The following is a 24308-nucleotide window of genomic DNA, read 5'->3' as shown; positions in this document are numbered from 1 at the left end:
ATAAATAAAATAAAATACAAGTATAAAAAAATGATATAAAGGGTAAAAAATAACAATAATAAATAAAAACTAATTTGAAAATAATCGCCTTAAGTTGCCCAAATGAAGGTCGTCTTAGCAATGCATATTCCTAACTAAAAAAAAAAAAAAAAACAAAAACGCTTTGAATATTTAAGTTAGGACATTTACAATAATAGCTTCATGATTTTATCCTAATGTTTTTGGCGTAAAAGCAAACAATCATAACTGTGAACCATGCAGTTATTTTTTGGCTATTGCTAAAAATATACCCGTGGTTTTGTGCTCCAGGGTCACATATGTTAAAATTTGTTTGGATGTAAAAACAATAATTTTGCGGCGTATTCGGAAACGTCCGCGCTGACGTCACCGTGATACCGGGAACACTACAACGACCGGAGCGTCACGACGGAGTCCGTGCTAACGCGCGCTTGTAACGTTAAGTTACTCCTCTTCTCAACCGGGTGTATGGCAGACTCTTCTAACTTAACCCGTCAGCCGGCAATGAGCGAAACGCTATCCCTCACTTTTCTCTCCAGGAAACCCCGTCGAAACCGGCTGTTTCCCTGCCGATCCGTTGCACTTCCGGGTTTCGAGCAAGCGTCTTTTTCCCGAGGATCAGCTGTGCTATTGAAAAAATGAGCGAGCGGGCTGTCCTGAAGGCTGTGCTCCCGGTAATTCGCAGTGCAAGAGTAAAGACCAGCGTGGCAGGAGGATATCCCTACTGGCGCTCATCTCCGTCTCTTATGAAAAGCTGCTGTTTTGAGTATGGAAGATAGTGTCAGTGGTGACTCATCCTGCCGCTCTGATATAGTGCGAGTTGTTTTGGGTCTGTAACACTTGGTTGATATTGTGATGAAGGTCTGCTGAGCTCGGAGTCTCCATCCATCGACTGTGTTTTTATTGAGAGAGAGTCGCGCTTTCTTGGTCTGTAGTTTTGCGCATCCCACCGGCTGGAGAGCGACGCGCACGCGAGAGCCTCGCGGTTTTTTTCATGATTTAATGAGTATTAACGTGTTGCATGGGGTTGGACAAATGAAGAAGTTCTTCGATGCCCGTAGGGAGATGGTGAGCTCTGGACCCGCGTCTGGAGCCGCTGCGGGGGGCGGCGCGGGGTCCGGCGCGTTTATCGGGACGCGTTTTCTTCGCCATCGGACGATATCAAGTGACCGTGGAGGAGACTGTGGCGGAGGGTAAGCGACTTTATGCGTTCAAAAACAGCAAATGAAATGTTTGTGCTGGGGATGCTTTTATGGTCTATGACTAAGAAAATAAATAAGTATGATGCCTTATTGACTCTGAGCCTCTGGCGTCACTCCTCCGCTCATGCGTCATCTGAAATATTTGCTGACTGCATGGAGTGAGTTGTGCTGCCTCAGCAGAGGAGGTTTACTTTAGTTTTTAACAGCAGAATTTAAATTTGGTAATCATTTACTTACCCTCGTGGTGCTAAGAACCTGTACGACCTAGTTTCTTCTGTGGAAGTATAAAGGAGATGTTTAGCAGAATGTCAAAGCTGCTCTTTTTCCACATAGTGAAAGTGGATGGAGACTAGAGATGTCAAGCTGCAAAAGTGACAACTACAGCCATAAAGACGTAACATTAAAGTAAATCAAATGACTCGTGAAACGTTTACAAATGTTCTGAAATCATGTGTTCATTTTAGTGAGGAACAGTTTTAAAATTTTAAATCATTATTCATTGAAGATCTTGCCTAAGCCTGTATGTAATCTGTCAACAGCAGGTCAGACATGATGCCAAACTGTATTGATTCTTTTGTTTTTATAATCCATATTTATGTCTTTTGATCATTAAAGCAAGAGATCACGGAAAATACAAGTTCCTTAATAACTTTACATAATTTACTCACTTTTTTGTTCCAAACCCAATTTCTGCCATGGAACTTAAAAAATGTTAGGCCCAGACTCATAAACAAAAACTTTTATTTTGAATGCGATTAATCGCGAGTTATTATTATTAGTCTGCAATTTTAAATTTTTTTTTATGCTTTTGTGGTATGGAAAAGAGGCATTGTTAAACATTCTACATGTTACCTAAGTTCATATTTCTACAGAATAAAGTAAATCATACAGGCAGAATGACATAAATGTGGGCATATGACAACAGTAATTCCTTTAAAGGGGTCATATGATGCGATTTCAAATTTTCCTTTCTCTTTTTGGAGTGTTACAAGCTCTTGGTGAATAAAGAAGATCTGTGAAGTTGCAAAGACTAAAGTCTCAAATCCAAAGAGATATTCTTTATCAAAGTTAAGACATCATCCCGCGGAGACCCCCCTGAAATGGCTGGTTCTAACACGCCCCCACATCTCTACATCAGTATGTGGGGAGATCTGCCCTAACGCCGCCCAGATGTTCACGCAAATAAAGAAGGGCGGTAACTTTTATTCTCGTTGTAGTATTGTTGTTGCCGCCGCCACCATGTCGTATAGACACTGTGTCCTTTCACAGTGAAGCAAAACTACTTAGTTTGGCCTTCAAAAATAGGACGATTTTGGCTTCGTCATGCCTGGGGCTGGTGGGGTCACTGAGAAAATACATCAAACTTGCACTGTGGATCGCGAATCGGCCTTTCCACCGTGGACGCAAGCGACGTCCAAGCCCGGGTCGTCACATGTGGTTTGCTGCAAGACCAAGGTACGCTCCTTCGTAGACATCCGCCGGCCGCACCGCTTCTCAAAGCCGCCCGCCTCTGCTCACTCTAAACCGCGGCTCCACTCAGGCCTCTGGTCTCTGCTCACTCAAGGCCGCGGTGTGTGACGCTGTTTCGTTGAGAAAGCAAAAACTCTTTGTTTTTGCCTTCCAAAAGAAGACACGACTAGAAATCATGTTTATATCACATTTATAAAGGGTTTTATGTTTTATGTCTCCATCCCTACCAGCCGGAACAAGGCATCACAATATGTTAAGAGGTGTAACATTTCCTTCACACGCTTGAGATAGCTGGCCAATATCAACAAGCACACCTCGCTTTTCAGACTGATGAGCTTGGTAAAAATCTCGACGTTGTTTCAGAAGGCGGGGGCATAGAGGAGAAACAATAATGAACAGTATGTGGAAAATAATAATGTTTTTTTTAACCTTAAAACACATAAACACATTTCATTACAACCACCAAATACACTAAATAATGTTATTTTTGGCAGCATCATTCATTAGGACCCCTTTAAAACTGTGTGTTTTCCCAGAGGTTCTGTAACTCATTGTGGTTCTGGAGCTGAGCAGAAAGTTTCTGAATGCACAGGATTCAATTATATGAGTCATCAGCTTTAAGTCTGTTTAAGCAGGTTGGAGGTCATTCCCCCGCTGATGCACTGAGATGTCAGCTGTCAGATGCATTTTACAATTTTTTTATTCATTTTTTTATGTATAGCGTGAACATTTTTGTTGAGTGTGTTTTTTAACAGGGCCAAAAATAATGATAAAAATGATCAGATATGGGGGGGACTTCACTAGGCAAGGTTAATTCAGTAAAATGAAAAGTAAAGTAAAAAGTCATGTGGTGATTTCTCTAACTTCACCGATATCTGTATAAAAACTGAAGTAACATTTTACCTTGAAAAATATATATTTAATTATATAACTCAATATTTAAAAATATATATTTAATAATTAAGATAACTCACATGTTTTTCAAGATGTAACAATATTGTATTACTTTTAACTGGTGGATGCAACACCACATTACACATTTTTTACTATTAAATTGATATGTATTTATTTATTTTAAAACCGTATAAAGGCAAATGAGAGTACAAAAGAATGTCTCTTGGAACTAAAACTAATTTAGTTTCTAAAAAACATTTAACAGATGAAAGGCAGAAAAGTGCAAACTATTTCAGTCCCCTCACATTTGTTCCCCCCAGAGGAGAGTTTAGGAAAAACTAAACAAACAGCTGAACTGAATGATTTCCAGCTGGCTTCTTCTGAAGAAAGACAGCATCCAAACCCTGTGGGCTCATGGCCAGTGGGCCTCTTTAGTAACAGTGGCGGGGCCGGTTATGCTGTCTAAGCCAGATTTTGTCAAGGAAAAAAAAACTGTCAGGGTTTAGAGGGGGCCTTTTGACCTTGAAACGCACAGTTCACTGGGTGTTTGACTTCAGCCTAGTCATTCAGATGAGTTTATGAGGCCTTCGAGCTTTATCTTAACGCTGTTAAACCATTACATCACTGACTCAGTCAGGCTAGAAGACCGAAAGGAAAATTTTTAAGATTCCAACAGAGACACACACACACACACACACACATGCATTGGGCACAACACACAACACTGTAGACTTCATGCAAATGCAGACACAAGGTTTGGCCAAACTCAAAAACGTCTTTTATGAAAAACAGGTCAACAGTCAAACAAAAAAAAACTAACTTAAACTTCCAAGATTCTCAAGGTATTCTTCTGGATAGATGAGAAAACACAGTTATTTTATGAGTTGGCACTTTAATATGAATACATACTATGTATTAATAATGAAAAATAAAAAAAAAAAAAAAAAAACTTGTAGTTGTCACAAAACTGGAATTTATGACTTCGAAAAAAAAATGATAAAAAAACAAATGAATATGTGTCGATACCATTTTTGAAAAAACCATGAGGAAAAAAACTGCCACAATATTAAAGGCATAACCATTTAAGATTTTTAATGAAAGATTAAATATAACTACGCTAGACACATGACAATGGCTGTATATTTTTTTACATTAAAGGTGCTGTATTGTTAGGGATTTTGAACTAGGTATATTGCAGTCCAAATTATAAAATATTGGGAGAGGGTTTTTTTTTTGCACCCCGGGCCCCTTCTTTCCTCAAGCACTTGATGCACACGCAGGTTGCCAGATTGACGAAACCAATGGGAACACGAGCAACAGTTGCTGATGAAATGAAATTAAATGCGCTGTGTTTTATGCCAAACTGGCAACCTGGGGTTGCCGAAATACCATTGGGTTAAACTGGCAGTGAGCGGGTTTCATAAACCACAAACAAAAGAGATGACATTCTGGCCTGGACACGGACGCCCCACCACCACATTTTCAAAGGAGAATAACTGTCTGTAAGCACTGTTTTTTCTATAAAACAAGTATATGTTAACTTAGCATGTTTCTTAAATATCTGCAAACATATTATGTTATTTTTATGCTTTAGTAGAGTCAGAAACTTACATACAGCACCTTTAAAGGTAAAATACTAGAGAAAAACATTTTACATATGTGGCAATTTCTTGGCATGAATCCGCTGTCTAAAAGAAGAGAAAGCAAAAAAAGCGCAACGCGCACTGGTGGGGGGCGGCTGATATCGGAATATCAATACTTCAGAAAAAGTATTGATAAACTGAGTATTTAAACTTTCAGAAAAATCAAAAAAAAAAAAATCTATATACTTAACAACACTAACTATGCACTCACACACATTTAGGTGGAGATACCGATATCCAGTCATTTAGAGCCGATACAGATACCTTTTTTTTTACCGATATTTTTGGTACTAACTTTTTTTCATTTCAAATGAATGATTAATTTTACACTTTTTTTTTTTCCCATATCAACATGTTTTCCCATATTTCAGAGTAATTGGTCTTTGTTGATTGACTGGATAAAGTAATTTTGGCCATGATCATCGAATGTTTTTAAAAAAAAACAAGTTGTGCAAATAGTATGAAATAATTCTTTTTTCGCGGCTGATACCCGGGATTATTGGCCGATACATCAGTGCTTCCAAACGCCCATGAAAGTCCAACCTAAACCTAACAATCAGTGGGGCACAAACAGATTGTACGAAAACATACAATATGGAATGACATATATATATATATATATCTATATATATGATGTACGTATACTATTTAGCACCTATACTCATATATATTCTATTATAAATTATTATGAGAGTACGTTTAATATGAAACTCACTATCACTTACATGGCTTAATAATCAAATACAAAATTTGCCAATAGTATTGACTCAATGGCACTGTCAAAAAACTTGCTTTCATCTTTAAAACGCCCTGGATGTCGAACCTAAACCTATCTTCAATTGGGCACAAACTGTTTCAAAAACCGAGATGTTCATACTATATATAATGATGTAGCGACCCCAAGGCCAGCCAACTCAAAAATATGTAAATACATTGCAATAAGCTGCACACACCCTCACACTGTCAAACTTGCTTTCGATGGATGTAAGTGAGAATGAACTAATGTAAAGTTGCAAACTACAAATGTGAAAATGAGCTAGCTAAATAAAACGAATTACTAATAAAACAGGTTAATTTTTCAGTCCACAGATGTGACTGTAGGCTCATTTTTCAGTTTCATTACCACAAAAGCTCTCAATTAATTAGAATGATGCTTGACTTCAACAGCTTCATTATGGGAATCTAATCTCTATAAACTATACAAACAAAACAAACAAAATTAAATAAATTAAATTAACACACTGAAGACATTGAAATGAAGACCTGGCTCAATTAAATACATTGTGCTTATCACCAGTGCATGCCTCATGTGTTACATGATCTTTACTGCAGGCAGATCTTAATTTAAACAGGACAACTGAATGTCAACAGCTGTGAGTGTCACCCATAACCTCTGGTTACCCAGAAAGAACCACCTCTGGTTACCAACATAACAGTTGCTAGATGGATTTTACTAACCTAGCAACCAAGGCCTTAGGAATGTTTATGGCCTAAATGTAAAGAGGTTATTTGATACATGCATGCCACACCACTAAAGAGGACATTCACATGTGCAGGGAAAGTTCCCATTGGTATGCAACCTACTAATTTAGTATTCAGTATGTTTACCATGCCCAATATGCAAAATCATACAACACAGCACATTGCATCTGATTTTCCATTTGAGAAGAACAACTGAGAAGGACAAACCAGAGGCCATATCTGTTTTATTTTCATTACTTGATCAGACTGCCACAAGTTACTTTACGTTACATTACGATAGAAGTTACAGTTAAATTACAATTAAAATTATAACAAATAGGCCAAATATACATATTTATTTTTAAAACTAACTAGACACTGCTTAGTTAAACATCATAAGGTCAGTCAGTTCAATTTGTTTACTGAATTTGTAGGTGTTTAAATTTGCTGCATCCAAATTTGCATAATATCTGTCCTAAATAGCATTCAGAATTTACATTTGTGCTGTGGTTTTCAAACTTCTTTGCTCACGCCCACTTTAAACTTTAAAATTCTGGCAAATTGCCATTGTATTGCACGGTTACCATTGAATATAATTAAATTTACAGCAGCTTATTTTTTTTAAATTTAATAATCTCCTTAAAAAATCGAAAGCAAACTTGATGCACATTCCTTCTGTTCATGGTTTTGTAGAAGTAGAGTTTGATGCAGAAATGGTACATCGCCATCATGCTCCGAACAAAGTGATTTATAATGCTCCTGACATCATTACAATTTCCTAACTCATAAATGCAAACTTCCCAAGAAGACTTGAATGCACCAAATGTCCCAAAAGTTTTCTAAGCAGGAAGTGTGTACTTTCAGTGTCTTGAAGTTCAGGTGTGATCACTGATGTTTTTGTCATTGAGAACACATCAGAATGCCCTAAGAGAGCATCTTTGTCTCATTCTGAAAGTCGAATGGGACTGTGTGTGTGTGTGTGTGTGTGTGTGTGTGTGTGTGTGAATAATAGATGGTCAGCAACTAATTTATTCATTAATGTTTCTAATGGCCGCCATCTGTCGGTCTTCAGCTGTCATCCTCAGTGTGTGCTGTGTTGTGTTAGTGGGTTCAGTTGGCTTCAGTTTAGTTTAGTTTGTTTAAGGCTGATTTATAGTTCTGTGTCGGACATACGCCATAGCCTCTACGCCGTAGGCTACACGTCAGTTTTCATTTATACTTCTGCATTGTTGTCCGCGTTGACATGCAGTACACAAGCAAACCACTAGTCTGCAGTGTCCACGGGCATGTTGCTGGTGTAACACGCAGACCACGGCAAAAGGCAAAGAAGAAGCAGCTTGTCGGAGAAGCATCAGCCATGACTGCGGCAAATAAACATCAAAGAACAGATCATTTATTTAAAAATACAAAAAAGAGACGAAGATGGCATTCTTTCAATCTCCACAAGGACTTGTACCACGGCAGAACAACTGTTTGTAGCGAACAACAAAGTGATATAATTTATAATTTAAAAAGTAGCATTACAAGATACTTGTTCTTTCTTTGTTTGTTACATTAAAATATATTAAAGTGTAAAACACACACACAAAACTCAAATACATACAGAGAGAAGGGTACTAGCAGACCTGTCACAGCGCTTGCAGTCCGCGTAGATTTGACACGCTGTGACATTTTTGGAGAGGTGCACGTCAGGCTACGCTGCAGCCTGCACGTACTACGCACAACCTACGGCGTAGTTTTGATGCAGAAGTATAAATCAGCCATTAGTCTAGGGGGGTAACGGTACACACTGTTCAGTACGTACCTTGGATCGTAGGTTATGGTTCGATACAATACAACACGTAACGTAGCCTATATATGCTGAGTTTCAGTTAATTTTTGTGGCACGCTTAATTTGTTCAAATGGTAGAAAGCGACATCCTTTTTGTTTTCTTTATTTCACAAAAGCACAATGTGTTGTTTTCATTGTGAGTGTCCACAAATAAAAGTAGACCTTTATACAGTGACACAGTTTAAACAAAGATGCTTCACACATGCAGCATGAACAGTTTTGATTTAAATTAGATTGTATAATTTCGAAATTTAAAGTGAAAACAGAATGGTCCAACTTTGGATTTGTGAAACTATCCTATATAAAATATGAACGAAACAAACAGCAGATGGGCTGCAAGTGAATGCAAATTCACTCTCTGCCAGCAGGTGGCACTTATGGAACAGCAGCGATACAGCATTTTCTTGGTTACCGAGGTGCTTATAAACACTATTTAATATGCATTATACAGAGGCAAGATGAACAGAAAATACCATCTAAACTTTTCTAAAGATAGTCAGTTCCCATCAGAGATGCATTCATATAAACCTCCACCCACAACTGTTTTGTGATTTTATTTACCATCTTAACCGACTTGAATCGTCATATATTTTTATCAATTAAAAAAAAAAAAAAGAATTTTCGACCTGCTCCATGGAAGAAGACAGTTAACGATAAAGACAAATACAGCGCCCCTAGTAGCAACCTGAGAATGCAGTGCATATTAGTGGGATATAATGGAAATGGAAACTCAATGTTTTTATAATGGCTGGTTGATTCCTCACATGTAGGTGTGTTTTGGTGTGTGTGTGAGTCGATGCTGAATGGATGAGTCATAGTTATATGCTGCCAGTTCTGCCTGCTTCAACCTCCTGCGAGGAGATTTCTAACACACACCAGAGAGACGACAGGAAAGGAGAGATGGAGGGTGAAAGGAAATGATACCTCCTCTCCGACAAAGCAGTTCAAATTTAGCACAGTCCTGAGTCACTGTCTCTGTGTGTTTTTATGTTTGTGTGTGTCTGTTTGTATTGCTTCTGTTGCAGCTTGGTTTACGTCCATTAATTAAAGTTGGGGGTGTTTTCTCTCTGAGGCGGCAAGGGAGGCAATGTCTCCTCAAAAAAAGTGATGGTAAAAGAATTAACAGTGCAAGAATAAAACATCTCTGTACAATAGAGAAATGACATGTGAGACACTCAGTGAAGAAACCCGAGTAGTGCATGCTGGGACACAGGGTTCACACCACAATGGAGGTGGCACAGAAACATCAGTGTACAGCTTTGTACATTGATGTACCCCATATGGATTTTTAATCCAGAAATGTAACATGCTAATCATAGGGTTTGTTGAAGTCATTGTATTTAGGAATTGCATACATACAATGCATAATACAATGTTGGCAAAAACTCATATAAACACACTCCACTCCTTTATTTAAATTGGTAAAACCGTTAACAATCGAAACAATAGACTATTGCATTCAAGTGTTTCTCAATGTAGTAAACATTGCTTTTCCAAGTAGTCCTTAAAAAAAGTAACAAAGAAATAAATTATGAGAATAGTTTTCTTTTTTCGTAATTATTTTGTTGTTTTAATTACCTAAAGTTCTGCTCATAAGTTTACACACCCCTTGCAGAACATGCAAAATTATTTTATATTTTTTATATTTATGTATGATATTTCTTAAGTTCTGTCCTGAATAAGCATAACAGATGTTTACATATATTTACAAGAGCAAAATAATAACTGACTTTATGAAAATGTATAAAAGCAGGTAAGTTAGGCCGCATTAAGCTCAGCATAGCAGAAGTTGAAAGATTGGATATTAATTTGCCATCTAATGTCAAAACGTGTGATGTTTAAGCATTTAACGTTAAGTATTCCTTTAAGATACTCTAGTTACTTACAGATTCTTCATAAGTGGGATTGTAAACAAGATAGTGGGGTGATATTTATAGACTCTTACGTAATCACATTCTCAGTTTACTTACAGCTACACCACACCTCATCCGAGGGCAGTGTGTGTGTGTGTGTGTCGCTGCAAGGGCACAGGCGTGGTTTGTTGTTTTTGAAGTAATTGCCATTTTCCGTGTGTTTGCATGTGTGTTTATCTGAACACAGTCTGAATCTGACTCATGGTCAGAGTGTGTGCGGTGCTGTATATGTGCATAAACTATTTCATGTAGCATATGATTTAATTAGATTTTGGCACTAGGTTTATATGAAGCTGTGTGAGCTCTCCTAAAAAAGATATTAGTGGTCCGCACAAATATTTTCATTAAAAAACAAAAAACAAAATCTGTAGAGTGCTTAAAGGGGTCATATGATGCGATTTCAAGTTTTCCTTTCTCTTTGGAGTGTTGCAAGCTGTTCGTGAATAGATAAGATCTGTAAAGTCTTTTAGTCTAAAGACTAAAGTCTCAAACTCAAAGAGATATTCTTAAGTCAACCAAGTTAAGTCAACCACGCCCTCCTAAAATGCCTCGTCTAAACACGCCCGCACATGTCTATGTCACGATGTGGGAAGATTTGCATAACACCACCCAAATGTTCACGCAAAGAAAGAAGACGTAACTTTGATTCTGTCCGGTGCCGCCGGCGCCATGTTGTGAAGGCGCTGTTTCGTTGGGAAAGCGAAACTACTTTGTTTGGTCTTCCAAAAGCGGACACAACTAGAAATCAGTGGTTAAGTTGTATTTTCAACACTGTTCCAGAACAGTTCAACCCAAATATTCAGGTGTGTGCAGTACATTTTATGGAGGACTGTTTTCTGATCCTGGGAGAGTAGACTACAGTGCCGGCTGTTCTGACTCACAGTCTGTAAGTATGTTTTCAAATATAAATTACTTGCCACTTACAATACAAAAAAGAGTTTTGAGCAGTGTAGAGTAGCGCTTGTTTGTCGTTTCTCCGATCACAAATGCAGACATGGCGATGCAACGCAATGTGTAAAAAACAGTATAAGTCATTATAATCCATAATTATGTCCCCACTGGATGAAACAAATGGCTCGTTTGTAGTAGGTTTTATTGTTTTTGTCTCGTCCTGCAGGGAGACGGCATCACAGTATGGTAAGGGGCGTAACATTTCCATCAAATGCTTGAGGTATTCGGCCAATCACAATGCACTGGATAGCTGGCCAATCAGAACACCTCGCTTTTCAGAAGGATGAGCTTTGTAAACAACTCGTTTCATAAGGCGGGGCATAGAGGAGAAACAATAATGTACAGTATGTGGAAAATAATGTGTTTTTTGAACCTTAAACCGCATAAACACATTTCATTACAACAAAAACACAGAATAATGTTATCCATAACAGAATAAAATTACACCTCTAACACAAAAAGTGTTTTTTCTTATATTGTTTTAAAATTGATTATAGACTAATTATATTAACAAATATGCATTTGTGGTCACTTTTTTCATTTATGCACTTTTACAAGGATTTTTTTTTTTTTTTTTGGAAATATATAGACTGCCCTATATAACGATATAAAACATCCATTTGAATTAAAAGCAGAATTTATTTGTGCATTTTGATTTCCCTCCCTCCATCACTACTCATTTACCTCAAAATAATAGTAAATAGTAATAGCCTAACTGAATAATGTGCATGCAATCAATGTGGTTCTGTTCTTAAAATTAAAAGAAAAATGATTTATTAATTTACTCATGTTCTTATAGGTCTGAACTGAAGATGATAACTGTTCTGTTTTGACTTTTACTGAAAGGCTATAAGGAAAGACTCATAAAAATTATTCACAGTATGCACACACTGACTATTCATGGAACATCAGACCAGCCCAAAATCAAAAGTCTGGATACATGAGACAATTATGTGGTTTGTGCCAAAACTAGCTATTTATTTTCAGACAATAAAGTTCATTGTTAGTCTCAATGGGCCTTCGACAGTTTCAGGTTTCTAGGCTTCTAGCAAATTTCCCAAAGAGGCCAAAGTCTGTGAAGATGTCCCTTTGCTCAGTTGAGTTTGAAGTCCTGATATCTGAGTTGTGACACTCCCCCCCCCTCCCCCTTTTGGTTAACCTCATAATGTTTAGTCCCATCTAACTGCTGTGTAATCCGATGACCAAACATTTGCTGTGTCAGCGTAACTTTACGTTACATTTGCTGCCACAATGTAACTTTGGTGTCAGATGTTAAAAGTGTTGTTGTGTTGCTCATCCAGGTTTAATTTTACTTGATTGATTAGCCTGTGGGCAGACAAGCAGTAGACAAACCAGATAGTCCATTCATTCTTATGAAGATTAAAATGAAGGTGAAACTCTTGGTCTTGACAGCAGCATTGATCTAATCTGCTGTTTTTTTTTTTTTTTTTTTTGTATGAGAAACCTCACAAAGTCAATCATTGTTTCCAAAATATTCAAATTCGGTGTCTGCATGACTTCATGCATGCACAGCTAAAATACATGCAAAATCTATTTGGGAAAACGTTGAGTTGAAACAAGTTCTCAGGTTTTAGTTGCAGTTTGTGTTGAATTGTGTTTAATAGGTTTCGTCTGTCACGTTTCTCTACAAGGTAGGAAAGTCTCATGCTAGTTTAAACAAAGTACATCAACAACATTTCTGAAATGCATGACTCCAAAAACTAATTATTAAATCAATTTAAATGAATAAAATGTAGCTATGCTTTATCACTAATGTAATGTTGCTATATTATTAATATTATTAAGTTTCTTTCTTCCCCTCATGACATTTATTCAGATCTTTATTGGATCGGTATTTCCTTTTATTTATGTGTGGATTGCATTCATATGATTTCTTATTGATAAATTACTAATGATGTAACATTTTGACATAAATATGTGGAAACAACCAGACAACAGTGAAGTTAAGTATGCAAGAGAAACAGAATCAAACTTCTCCAAAGTCTCCTTCTGAGCCACACGATTTGAGGTATCATTCCTAGCACAAACTTTAATACTTGGAGTTAGAGATTTGTTTAAACTACTAAACTCAAGTATGTGCATTAGTTATTGTAATGCATCGATGAATATTCATTTGGACAGAGGGTTGCATTTCCACAGTCAAAGCGTTCTTGTGAGTTCTCTCACTGTTAGACGTATCCATATTTAAATGAGGTTAACCTATGAATAATAGGATTATATACTGTGTGTCCACTGCCGTTTGGTCTGAAAGCACAAGGAAACCAGTGTCCAATACCTCCTCATTTCCCTGGACAAAGGTTGCCTGTGTTCCTTGTGATACTGTGTTACATTTGTTGAATCACAAATGAGATCGATTTGCCTTTCTCTGCATGTGAGCTCTCAGTAGCTCGACTGTCCCGTGTTTAAAGAGTTTCAGGCTGTTGGTTTTCTGTCCACAGGTGGTTTTGCTATTGTATTTCTGGTGAGGACTCATCAGGGCGTCCGTTGTGCGCTGAAGAGAATGTATGTCAACAGTGAACATGACCTTCAAGTATGCAAGAGGGAAATTCAGATTATGGTGAGACATTCCCTTATACACAGTTCTTTATTTATTTATTTATTTTTTGTCAACTGTTAAAGTATGACACTAAAAATAGTGTTTTAGATTGACAGGGAATACATTTATGCTGATACAATAAACCCTGAGCACACTATAAGTGGCTTTGGCTAATAATGTCTGCCAAATGAATAAATGTTAATTATTAGGTATCGCCACAAGCAGCAGTTATCAGGGCCCAAGCACTTTGAGAAAAGACCACAAACTCTGGCGGAGAATAGACATCTAAAATTGTGAATTTTAATATAATGTTATTTCAGTTATACTGCTCCCTATTGGTGGGATTCTGACAGAAATTAGAGGGTCCTAAAAATAGTGGCTGCCAAATTTCATGCAGGCACGATTTTGTGTTCAGGAGGACGTATATAGACCAAGCAAGTTTGGGCCATGAACAAAAATTTAATTAGCTTTGTTTGCTGAACAAATTGGCAGAATAGCTTTGATTTTATTTTATTTTTTTCAGGAGGGACTATGCAATATATATAGATATAAGATAAAATATATATATATATATATATATAATATATATATATATATATATATATATATATATATATATATATATATATATATAGTCTATGATATATAGATTTGTGGTTCGCATTTTTGATTAAAAACAGTAATACTGTCTAATAGTGTTACAATTTATAATAATGTTTTTCTATTTCCATATACTTTAAAATGTAGTTTATTTCTGTGATCAATGCTTCTCCAGTCTTCAGTGTCATATGATCCTTCAGAAATCAATGTAATATTCTGATTTATTATTAATACTGGAAACAGTTGTCCTGCTTAATATTTTTTTTTGGAAGCTGTGATACTTTTTTCAAGATTCTTTGATGAATAAAAAGTTAAAAAGAAGAAATCTTTTGTAACAATGTTTTGTAATTTTTTCAAATCAATTTAACATATCCTTGCTTAATAAAAGTAATTAAAAAAAAAGAAAAAGTAAATAATCCATTGACCTGAAACATTTGACTGTGTATATTGTTACATACAATTTCTATTGTATATTTCTATTTCTATTTTCTATTCTTTGTACTGGTATATACATATACTGTACATAAGCAAACCTTTTTTCCGAGGTTTTCCAAATACAAAAAAAACAAACAAAAAAAACAAGCATTTACTTATTATAAATACCAAAATACTGTCAGTCTAGTCTGCTGTACATCTTTTTGATTTCAAAATTTCCAAATGGATGTTCTCTGTAGGTTTTTTTTTTCCTCCATCATCATTTGTCATATTTGATTAAGCTCTTCACTGTAATAGCACTGTGATTAGACCTTTAAAACAGGGCCATGCAGTCTTAAAAGGATTTGAGGTCTCCTGTTCCTCAGTTTGCATGTGTTGCTGTAAATACAGTGCTGAGAACAGTGCAGTGCCGGTAAATGTCACTCGTGTCCTCTGGGACTGATTTCAGAATGGAGATCCAGTGTACTTCGCTGTGAACCCTACTAAATAGACAAGAGGAAAATGTCAGCACTGCTTCAGCATCACAGAGTGTCTTGCTGTTTCAAAATATTTGAAGTTTTTACAGATCTAAAAGTGTTGGTTATCTTAAACAGAGGGACCTTGTGGGTAACAAAAACATCGTTGGTTTCCTGGACTCCAGCATCACAGCAGTAGGTTCAGGAGATGTTTGGGAAGTTCTCATATTGATGGACTTCTGTCGAGGTCAGTATGTGTGCCTCTGATTTGAGATTCACAGCCTTTTCCCACTAGTTTTGGTGGTTTTGACCTACTATGCAGTATTTTTATGCAGTGTTTGTGTGTAATAATCCAGGTGGGCAGGTGGTGAACCTGATGAACCAGCGTTTACAGACTGGATTCAGTGAGACGGAGGTGCTGCAGATCTTCTGTGACACATGTGAAGCTGTCGCTCGACTACATCAGTGCAAAACTCCCATCATCCACCGGGACCTGAAAGTATGAACTCTTATTATTTTAAGAAATAGTTAACCCTAAAAAAAAGTTTAATAACTTACTTAGTCATTTAGTCAGTTCCAAACCTATATAACTTTGATTTTTGAAACACACAAAAGGAGAAGAATTTTTTTCTCATTCAACTAAAGCGTACAGAAACCTATGGAAAGCCGTTTTCGCCACTGAATAAAAAACAAAAAAGAAAAATTGCAACTTTTTATCCCACAATTCTGACTTTTTTCTTAGAATTACATGCCATAAATTTGCAATTGCGAGTTAAGTCAGAATTGTGTGATATAAAATTGTAGTTCTGAGAAATAAAGTCAGAGAAAAAAAGTCAGTTGATATAATGTCAATTCTGACTTTATTTCTTGAGATAATATCAACCGACTTTTTTTTTCTCTCTCCGAATTTTTAGTTTATATCTTGCAATTCTGACTTATAACACGCAGTTGTGACTTATAAAGTCAGAATTGTGAGTTATAAATTTGTAATTGTAAGAAAATAGTCTTCTTTTCTTTAGAATTGGACCTTATATCTCACAAGTCTGAGAAAAGAAGTCAGAATTGCGAGTTATAAAATTAGAGTTGTGAGATAAAAACTCTTGCAAGTGCATCTTATTATCACACAGTTCTGAGAAATAAAATTAGAATTGTGAGAAATAAACTCGCAAATGCAAGAAAAAAGTCAAAATTGTGAGACAATTTTTACATTTTTTTTTACATTTTTTTTTATTCAGTGGTGGATACATGCTTCCATAGAAACCAGTGTTTGTCAAGCTTCAAAAAGATATCTTAATGTCTTAATCCCCAAAATATTTTAAAATGTATTGAGTGGACTATTCCTTTAATAAATGACTTTTGGCTTATTGTGTCTGCACCCTTTTACGATTTTACCCATCTTAGAGCTCATTTGTGATGTACTGTTACTATTAACTATTTCAGTTCAGCTTTACAAAAACTAGGACAGAGCATACTGTATTACAAATGTGTGACCTCTCTTTGTGTCTCTTTTAGGTGGAGAACATCTTGCTGCATGACAGAGGACATTATGTGTTGTGTGATTTTGGCAGTGCCATTAACCGCTCCCAGAATCCACAAACAGAAGGTGTGGCGGCTGTAGAAGAAGAAATCAAGAAGTGAGCTTTGTGTTGTTATATTATACACCACAGTGTTACGTTTCCATATCAGTTGAATCTAATACTCTGTGTGTGTTAATACACTACTCTTTCATACCGGGCCCCAGAAATGGTGAATCTGTATGGGGGCAAAGTTATCACTACTGAAGCAGATATATGGGTGAGTCAAAGAGGAGAATAATTCCAGTGTGTTTCAGTAGTAGCCAAAGCTTCTGTCTCTGTAGTTGATTACTGGTGAATGTGCATATCATTGTGAAACATCACAAAGGAGGTTTGATGACTCTTGCTCATTTGTGTCCTCAGGCTTTGGGCTGCTTGTTGTACAAGTTGTGTTATTTCACACTGCCGTTTGGAGAGAGTCAGGTGGCCATCTGTGACGGCAGCTTCACCATCCCTGACAACTCCCGCTACTCGCACGACATGCACTGCCTCATCCGTAAGTTCAGCTGATGATTGCTTTTCTGTCATTCATATGTGCTTTACAAGTACTAATAAACAGCCAATATGCTAGTAATACTGTATGCATGCTAATAAGCAACTATAATAATATAATATAATAAATCACTAATTATATAATAATAGTTAGTGTTAATAACAGTTAATAGTGTTATAGTATTTTCAAAATATGGCACATACAGCTTGATTGTAAATATTGTCTAAAAAATATTCTGTTAACATGTGTACATTTATGTTTTAATAAAAGCATTATTAGGGACAAAACTGTTGGTGGAACAACTAAGGACAGTCAATCAGTTTTTGAAAAGTATTATTTTTCACACATTAAATATTAAAGTAGTTTGTTTTTCACTCTATATTTAGATTACCATAGATTTAAATGTTTTGTGTGCGCATATATATATATATATATTTATTTTATTTTATTATTCCTCAAGGATTAAAGCTAAAGCATTAAATTAATCAAAAGTGACAGTGAAGACATCTATAATGTTACAAAAGATTTCTATTTCAAATAAGTGCTGTTGTTTTGAGCAATATTTATCCTGAAAAAAAAAAATGCTGCAGTTGTCACAAAAAATAATAGTAATGATAAATGTAAAAAAATATGTAACTAGTAATGGCAGTATAACTTTTTTCAACATGGATAATGATAAAAAAATGTTTATTGAGCACCAAATCAACATTTGTGAAGGATCATGTGACACTGAAGACTGGTGTAATGACTGCTAAAAATGATTACAAATGAATTATTTAGAACATATTAAAATTAAGAAGGCTATTTTAAATTGTAATAATATTTCACAATATTGCTGTTTACACTGCTGTTTATATCAAGTAAATGCAGCCTTGACAGGCATAAGAGACTTCTTTCAAAAATATTGAACTCTAAATATTAAATGTATTGAATGGTAGTTTATCACATTTATAGTATATTATGAGCAAGGAATGATTTACAATGGGGCATTGAATTATTATAAAATAATGCATAGCTGAACTGGTAATATATGTATTTAAAAAAAATACTGTCATATAACAAAAAAAATAATATAAAAATAAAATATAATAATAAAAAAAAAAATAATAAATAAAATTAATAAAATAAATTTTCATTCTCTGGGGCAATAATAATTATTATTTTTTTTTTTTTTCAAGATTTAGCAGAACTGTTTTTCACCTGTACACTTCTTTGTTTTGATTTAATTTTTCCCGTCTCAGGTTACATGCTGGAGCCAGACCCTGACATAAGGCCAGATATCTACCAGGTGTCATATTTCGCCTTTAAACTGGCACGGAAAGAATGCCCAGTACAGAATATCCACGTAAGCCCTGCTCATTCATACTCTCTAGATCTCTCTCTCTATTTCCTGTGCTATAACTACACAAGCTTCCGTGCGCATTTGCCCTGATCTACTCTCCTGTTTTCCTGTCACACTCTACAGGGTTTTTGTTCTTTATTCCAGCACATACTTTTAATCTATGTTTAATTCATGCCTATCCCTTTCAGTAGATATCGTAAGTGCTTGCACGTAACAGCACAGGAAGTGGATTGTCGCTCATGGCTGCCAGCTGGCACACATCCAGTAGCCCCTCCCACTCTGAGCAGTATTGATAGCATAATGGAAGCATTGAATCATGATCAAAGACACCCGCAAATGTCGTTTAGAGTTCAATACAGGAATGGCCTCTGTAGAAACTTTCAGTGTTTCTTTGACCATTTTTCCTGACGTAGGGATGTTTGGCTCAGACTGTGTCTACATATAAATATCATAACTAATGACGTGCTTTCGTTACACAGTTACATGCATATCTTTTGTTGCTGATGATGTCATCTTCACTTATTTTTACACATGCGTGGAAATGAAATTACACACTTAAGAATGATGATTTCATAGGATGTGACACTAGCAAAAATGTGGTATGAAACCATTTCTATGCTCAACTCTATTAAAAAACTTAATAAGGTTAAATTAATTAAATAAGTTATAAAAACAAACTTTGAAGTCCACCTGAAATAAAAATGACAAATCTACTTTCTTCATGTTGCTGGTCTTCATGCACACTAAATTGGTGTGTGTTATTTTACTAGTATTTATATACTTTTACAATATTTATTAATGTTATGGATTCGCTTTCATTTTTAGATTTTCTGTTTTCATTTTAGTTCAGGTTTTGTTAGGTGCTTATTAGTCTTTTTACTTTATTTTTATTTCTAGCAATTTTAAACATTTTATTTTCAATTCATTTTATTTATTCACAGTTTTTTCATTTCACCGCAATTTTAATTAACTAAAATTATTTCAGTAATTTTAAACACTTTTATTTCAGTTAGTTGCCAATATAATATTTGTAATTTGTATTTGAATTTAAATGTAGTTTTTTTTTTTTCTAAAGTTTATATTTAATTGTATTCCAGCTTTATTTTTAATTAGCTAAACGATTTGTGTGTGTGGGTGTGTGTGTGTGTGTGTGTCGGTGTGTGTGTGTGGGTGTGTGTGTGTTGAATTTCCTGTTTCACTGGAAGGAGTTGCAGATGTTTCATGATGACTAAAGACACACAAATACAAAATGTAACCAGTGTTGGGTGGTAACTAATTAGTAATTAGTTACTGTAATTTAAATACTTTTCCTTGAATAACGTAAAACCGTTTTTTTTTTTTCAGTCACTTATGTAATTGAACTTAATACTGTGTATAGACTGTAGAAGATTTCTATACAATACAATATAGTGTATTTAACATCAAAAATTTAAAGTCTAACCTTAAAATGCATGCTTTTTATGAATACTTCTCACTTTATACACTTTGGGTGAATTAATAAGAAATATTAGTGAAACTTTAGTGTTCAATTCTCACTATTAACTAGTTGGTTTTCAACATGAATATTACTGTTTATTATTACTTAATAACACACATTAATGTCTTATTCTGAAGACTGTTTTCTAAATCCTTAATGCTACCCAATTCTTAAACTTAATTGTCAGCAACTACTTTACTAAGTATTAATAAGCAGTAATTAGGAGTATATTGAGGCAAAAGTATAGTTAGTTCATAGTGAGAATCTAAAGTGTGACCAGAATAATTTATAGTTTTGTATTAATTTTTTTTAAAAAAGAACTAAAAGAACCATTTTATGTATATCCTTGTATCATTCATTAACTTGTCGAGGTTGATATAGGATTTAGAAAGTAATAGAGTAATAAGTAATTAAATACTTTTTGGAGAGAGTATTTGTAAAGTAATCTGATTACACTGTTGAAGATGTAACTAGTAATTAATTACTTTTTTAGAGTAACTTAACCAACACTGAATGTAACAATATAATTGTAACATTAAGTCCAAGTGAGATGAAAAGAGTTCACACACACACACACACACACACACACACACACACACACACACACACACACACACCCACACACACACACACACACACACCACACACACACACACACACACACACACACACACACACACACAACACCTAAAAAAAACATGGTTTATTAAAGAAATGTTAATGACTTCATTACAAAAGAAGGAAATCCAAAAAACAAGCAAACAGTGAGCAAAGCACAAACGATATTGGACAAGGAACTGAAGCAAATGAGATAATTAACTCATTTAATTATCAAAAATGAGAGGCAAACAAAATGAGCAATTAAACAGACACAGAAAGTAGGTCTAGAAGCAAAACAAGGAAGACAGAACCCAAACACAATGAAAGCAGAACACTAGTATAACAATAAATAGTAATAATATTCCGCTTATTCCATTAGAATTCACTCATTCCAGCAAAACTCCCAGATCCAATCAGAGCCAGTGAAGCTGTGGCCAAGAAGAGCCAAAACAAAGCCAGGTGAGACTATCTGAGAAGTTTGAAGTGACGTTATGTTTTATTACATACTTTTTCTTTAGTTTTAGGATGCTTACCGTGTTTTATATAGTGGTAGTTCTGATTCGACTCGAACTTTTCTTGTCATTCAGGCTCACTGATCCAATCCCTGCGACTGAGACCTCCATCGCACCACGGCAGCGTCCCAAGGCTGGCCAAGCTCAACCAATCGCAGGCATCCTGCCCATTCAACCAGCCCTCACCCCTCGTAAAAGAGCCAATGCACCTGCAGCACCCGGCAAGCCAATCAGTGAGTGTTCATTATTCACCTCCATCCAAAAACCAGTCCTCATATGTGTGGCTTCAGTCTTTCATGCTCACTCTCTTTTGTCACTGATGACTCTTCACACGTTGCATGTGTCTTTGGCTGACACACACAGCTCTAGTGTTCCCACTGGTGCAATCAGTGTGTCATTACAGAGAGCTTTTAAAACCTCAGCTACACTCAATCCTGCCGAGCTGTCATTTCACTTCCTATTTCAGAAGTCAGTGCTAATTAAAGCCCTACATGTATTGTTATCCTCCTGTAATGTTTTAGCACCGGATTATCTGGGTCAGGATGATAACACTATGTCTTAACTTAGGATGACAAGTTTGTAAGTCGCTTTGGATAAAAGCGTCTGCTAAATGACTAAATGTAAATGTTTCAGTTTCATCAAGTAATTTACCACTGAAAATGTAAATACTATATTTTTAATATGTTAAATACTATCAATGTGAGGCTGGATTTTGGACCAGTTTGACATGTAAACCCTAACCACAATTTTTTTTATTTTTTTAAGAAATGAATACTTTTATTTATCAAGGATTTCACTTGATCAAAAATAACAATAAATATATATTTTAATGCTACAAAAAAATTCAATTTTTCTATTCAAAAGATCCTGAAAAAATTGACCAGTTTCTACAAAAATATTAAGCAGAACAACAGTTTTCAACATTAATGATAAGAAATGTTTTTTTTTTTTGAATAAGAAGAAAAGTTTTGCCATCACACATGAATGAAAATATATTCAAAAAAAAAAAAGTTTTAAATTGTAATAATATTTCACATCTTAGTTTTTTGCTGTATATTTCTGATGCATAATCAAAATGTATATTATGTATATTCAAAATAAGTTGATCCTTCAGTAACTCATTTATTAAACTACTGCGTAGAATTACTGAAAATGCAGAATAATAGCTAGTAGGAAAATACCCACATCTCAGTTTATTCAGATAAGCTGACTACTATGTATATAGGCATATTTAATAGCTGTGGACTAGGGACATTTTGACATACTAAATAGATTTTGCATAAGGGACATTATAAATACTGAGTAGTTTTAAAACAGTTTTTCACTGAATTTGACTCATTCATATAGCCCTGGATATGACATACATTGTTAATTACGTCCCTCATTCAAGTTAAATCGTGACCATGATTTAACTTAATTCAAACAAACAAATTTTTAATTGTGGCCATGATTTCAGGTTTTTATTTTTTTCCACATGTCATGTGTGGGCTCTTTAGTCATTGGACTAGTTTCATGACTCTTTCTTTTTTAATGGGGATTTTAGCGGCCTGTTTTTATTTTTCTTGTTTTTATTCTGTTTTTCTATTGGTTCACAGGCGTTAACAGTGCTTCCCAGCCTGTTTCCCAATCACAGGTTCCTGTCGCTCAGCAACAAGCCACGCCCACTCCAATGCAGGCCACTCCCTCTCCACCCCAGACCACTCCCCAACATGCACAACTTTTTGTGCAGCAGCAAAACACAGCCTTCTTTACTGCTCACAACAGGTAACTGCTACATGAACCATTCTGAGAATCCCTTTTTTTTTTTTTTAAATAGAATTTAGAGTAAACATGGAATAAGATTTGACCTTAATAATACATGAACGATAGTCCTCCTTAATCCACTGCTAACTCAGATTTCAAGTCTGATTCTGACATTGAACACTCACTTTTTATTCATCAAATCCAGATAGATGAATACTCTGTTTTACTTGAATTATGTCACATTATGGAAATAAAATGGGTTGTGAATGATTTTTCATGTGGATTTAAATAAATCAACTGGGAAATGCTATATGGATTTATAAATGGAAATGTTCAGTATGGGTTTCATTATTGTGATGTCAATTGTTGCACCTACATCCTATTTTAGCAGCATCACTCAACGCAGACCTCCGTCTTACCTGCACAAGCGGTTGCATCATCCTCCACCCCTGTTTCTACACAGTCTAAACCTAAGAACAGGGCACCCCCCTCCACCCATATACCCACCCTCAAAACCAACCGCCTCACAACATTATCAGCAACCACACACAGACAAAAACCAAAGCCACGGCCCTAGCCCCGCCTACAGAGTGTTCACATAGTAAAAGTATAGATGTTGATATCACTGCGACCGTGTCTGCCAAAGCTATGGCACCTCCACCCCCCACATCACACACCTCCACCCTTCCTCCACCTAAAACCACTGCAGCACCATCCGCTGACTCTGAAGTGGACCCAGAGCAGACGGTAACCCTCCCAACTTCTGTGGCTGCTTTGTTAGAGTGATTTTCCTTGCTTTCTAAAGCCTTGATCTTCCCCTTGGTGGCTTGTCTTCCTTGTTAAAGGGATAGTTTACTCACAAATATAAACTGAATGAGTAAATGATGACTATCCATTCTTGTAAGAATTAACATTATGAAATCAGTAGGTGTGGACAGTTACTGTATATTATGCCTGCAGCTGCAGAGCAAGGTGTCATGTACAACACAAGTGGAGCTGTTCTATCTAATAGCCATATTGAATTTTGCGTGGATGAAAATGAGGCTGTGGATATATATATAGACATAAAGGATCAGTAATTTTTCACAAAATGCCAACTTGAAAAACTTTTTAATGGAGGTTTTGTCTACTGAAAGT

General features: G+C 35.7%; 1 protein-coding gene across 1 annotated transcript; it reads left to right on the top strand.

Annotated features, from left to right (window-relative positions):
- Nucleotides 1-1053: 1053 nt before the first annotated feature.
- LOC109089722 (AP2-associated protein kinase 1-like) lies at nucleotides 1054-23196 on the top strand. The gene is given in 12 exon segments (XM_042729108.1): nucleotides 1054-1160; nucleotides 1162-1211; nucleotides 13843-13961; nucleotides 15569-15677; nucleotides 15787-15929; nucleotides 16943-17065; nucleotides 17144-17224; nucleotides 17368-17500; nucleotides 18739-18842; nucleotides 21296-21375; nucleotides 21504-21661; nucleotides 23024-23196. Coding segments are annotated over 12 exon segments (1380 nt in total).
- Nucleotides 23197-24308: the final 1112 nt, after the last annotated feature.

Source organism: Cyprinus carpio, chromosome B8, assembly GCF_018340385.1.
Source record: "Cyprinus carpio isolate SPL01 chromosome B8, ASM1834038v1, whole genome shotgun sequence".
NCBI lineage: Eukaryota > Metazoa > Chordata > Actinopteri > Cypriniformes > Cyprinidae > Cyprinus > Cyprinus carpio.
The sequence above is the reverse complement of the archived record's forward strand: the minus strand, read 5'-3'. Positions and strand labels throughout refer to the sequence as shown.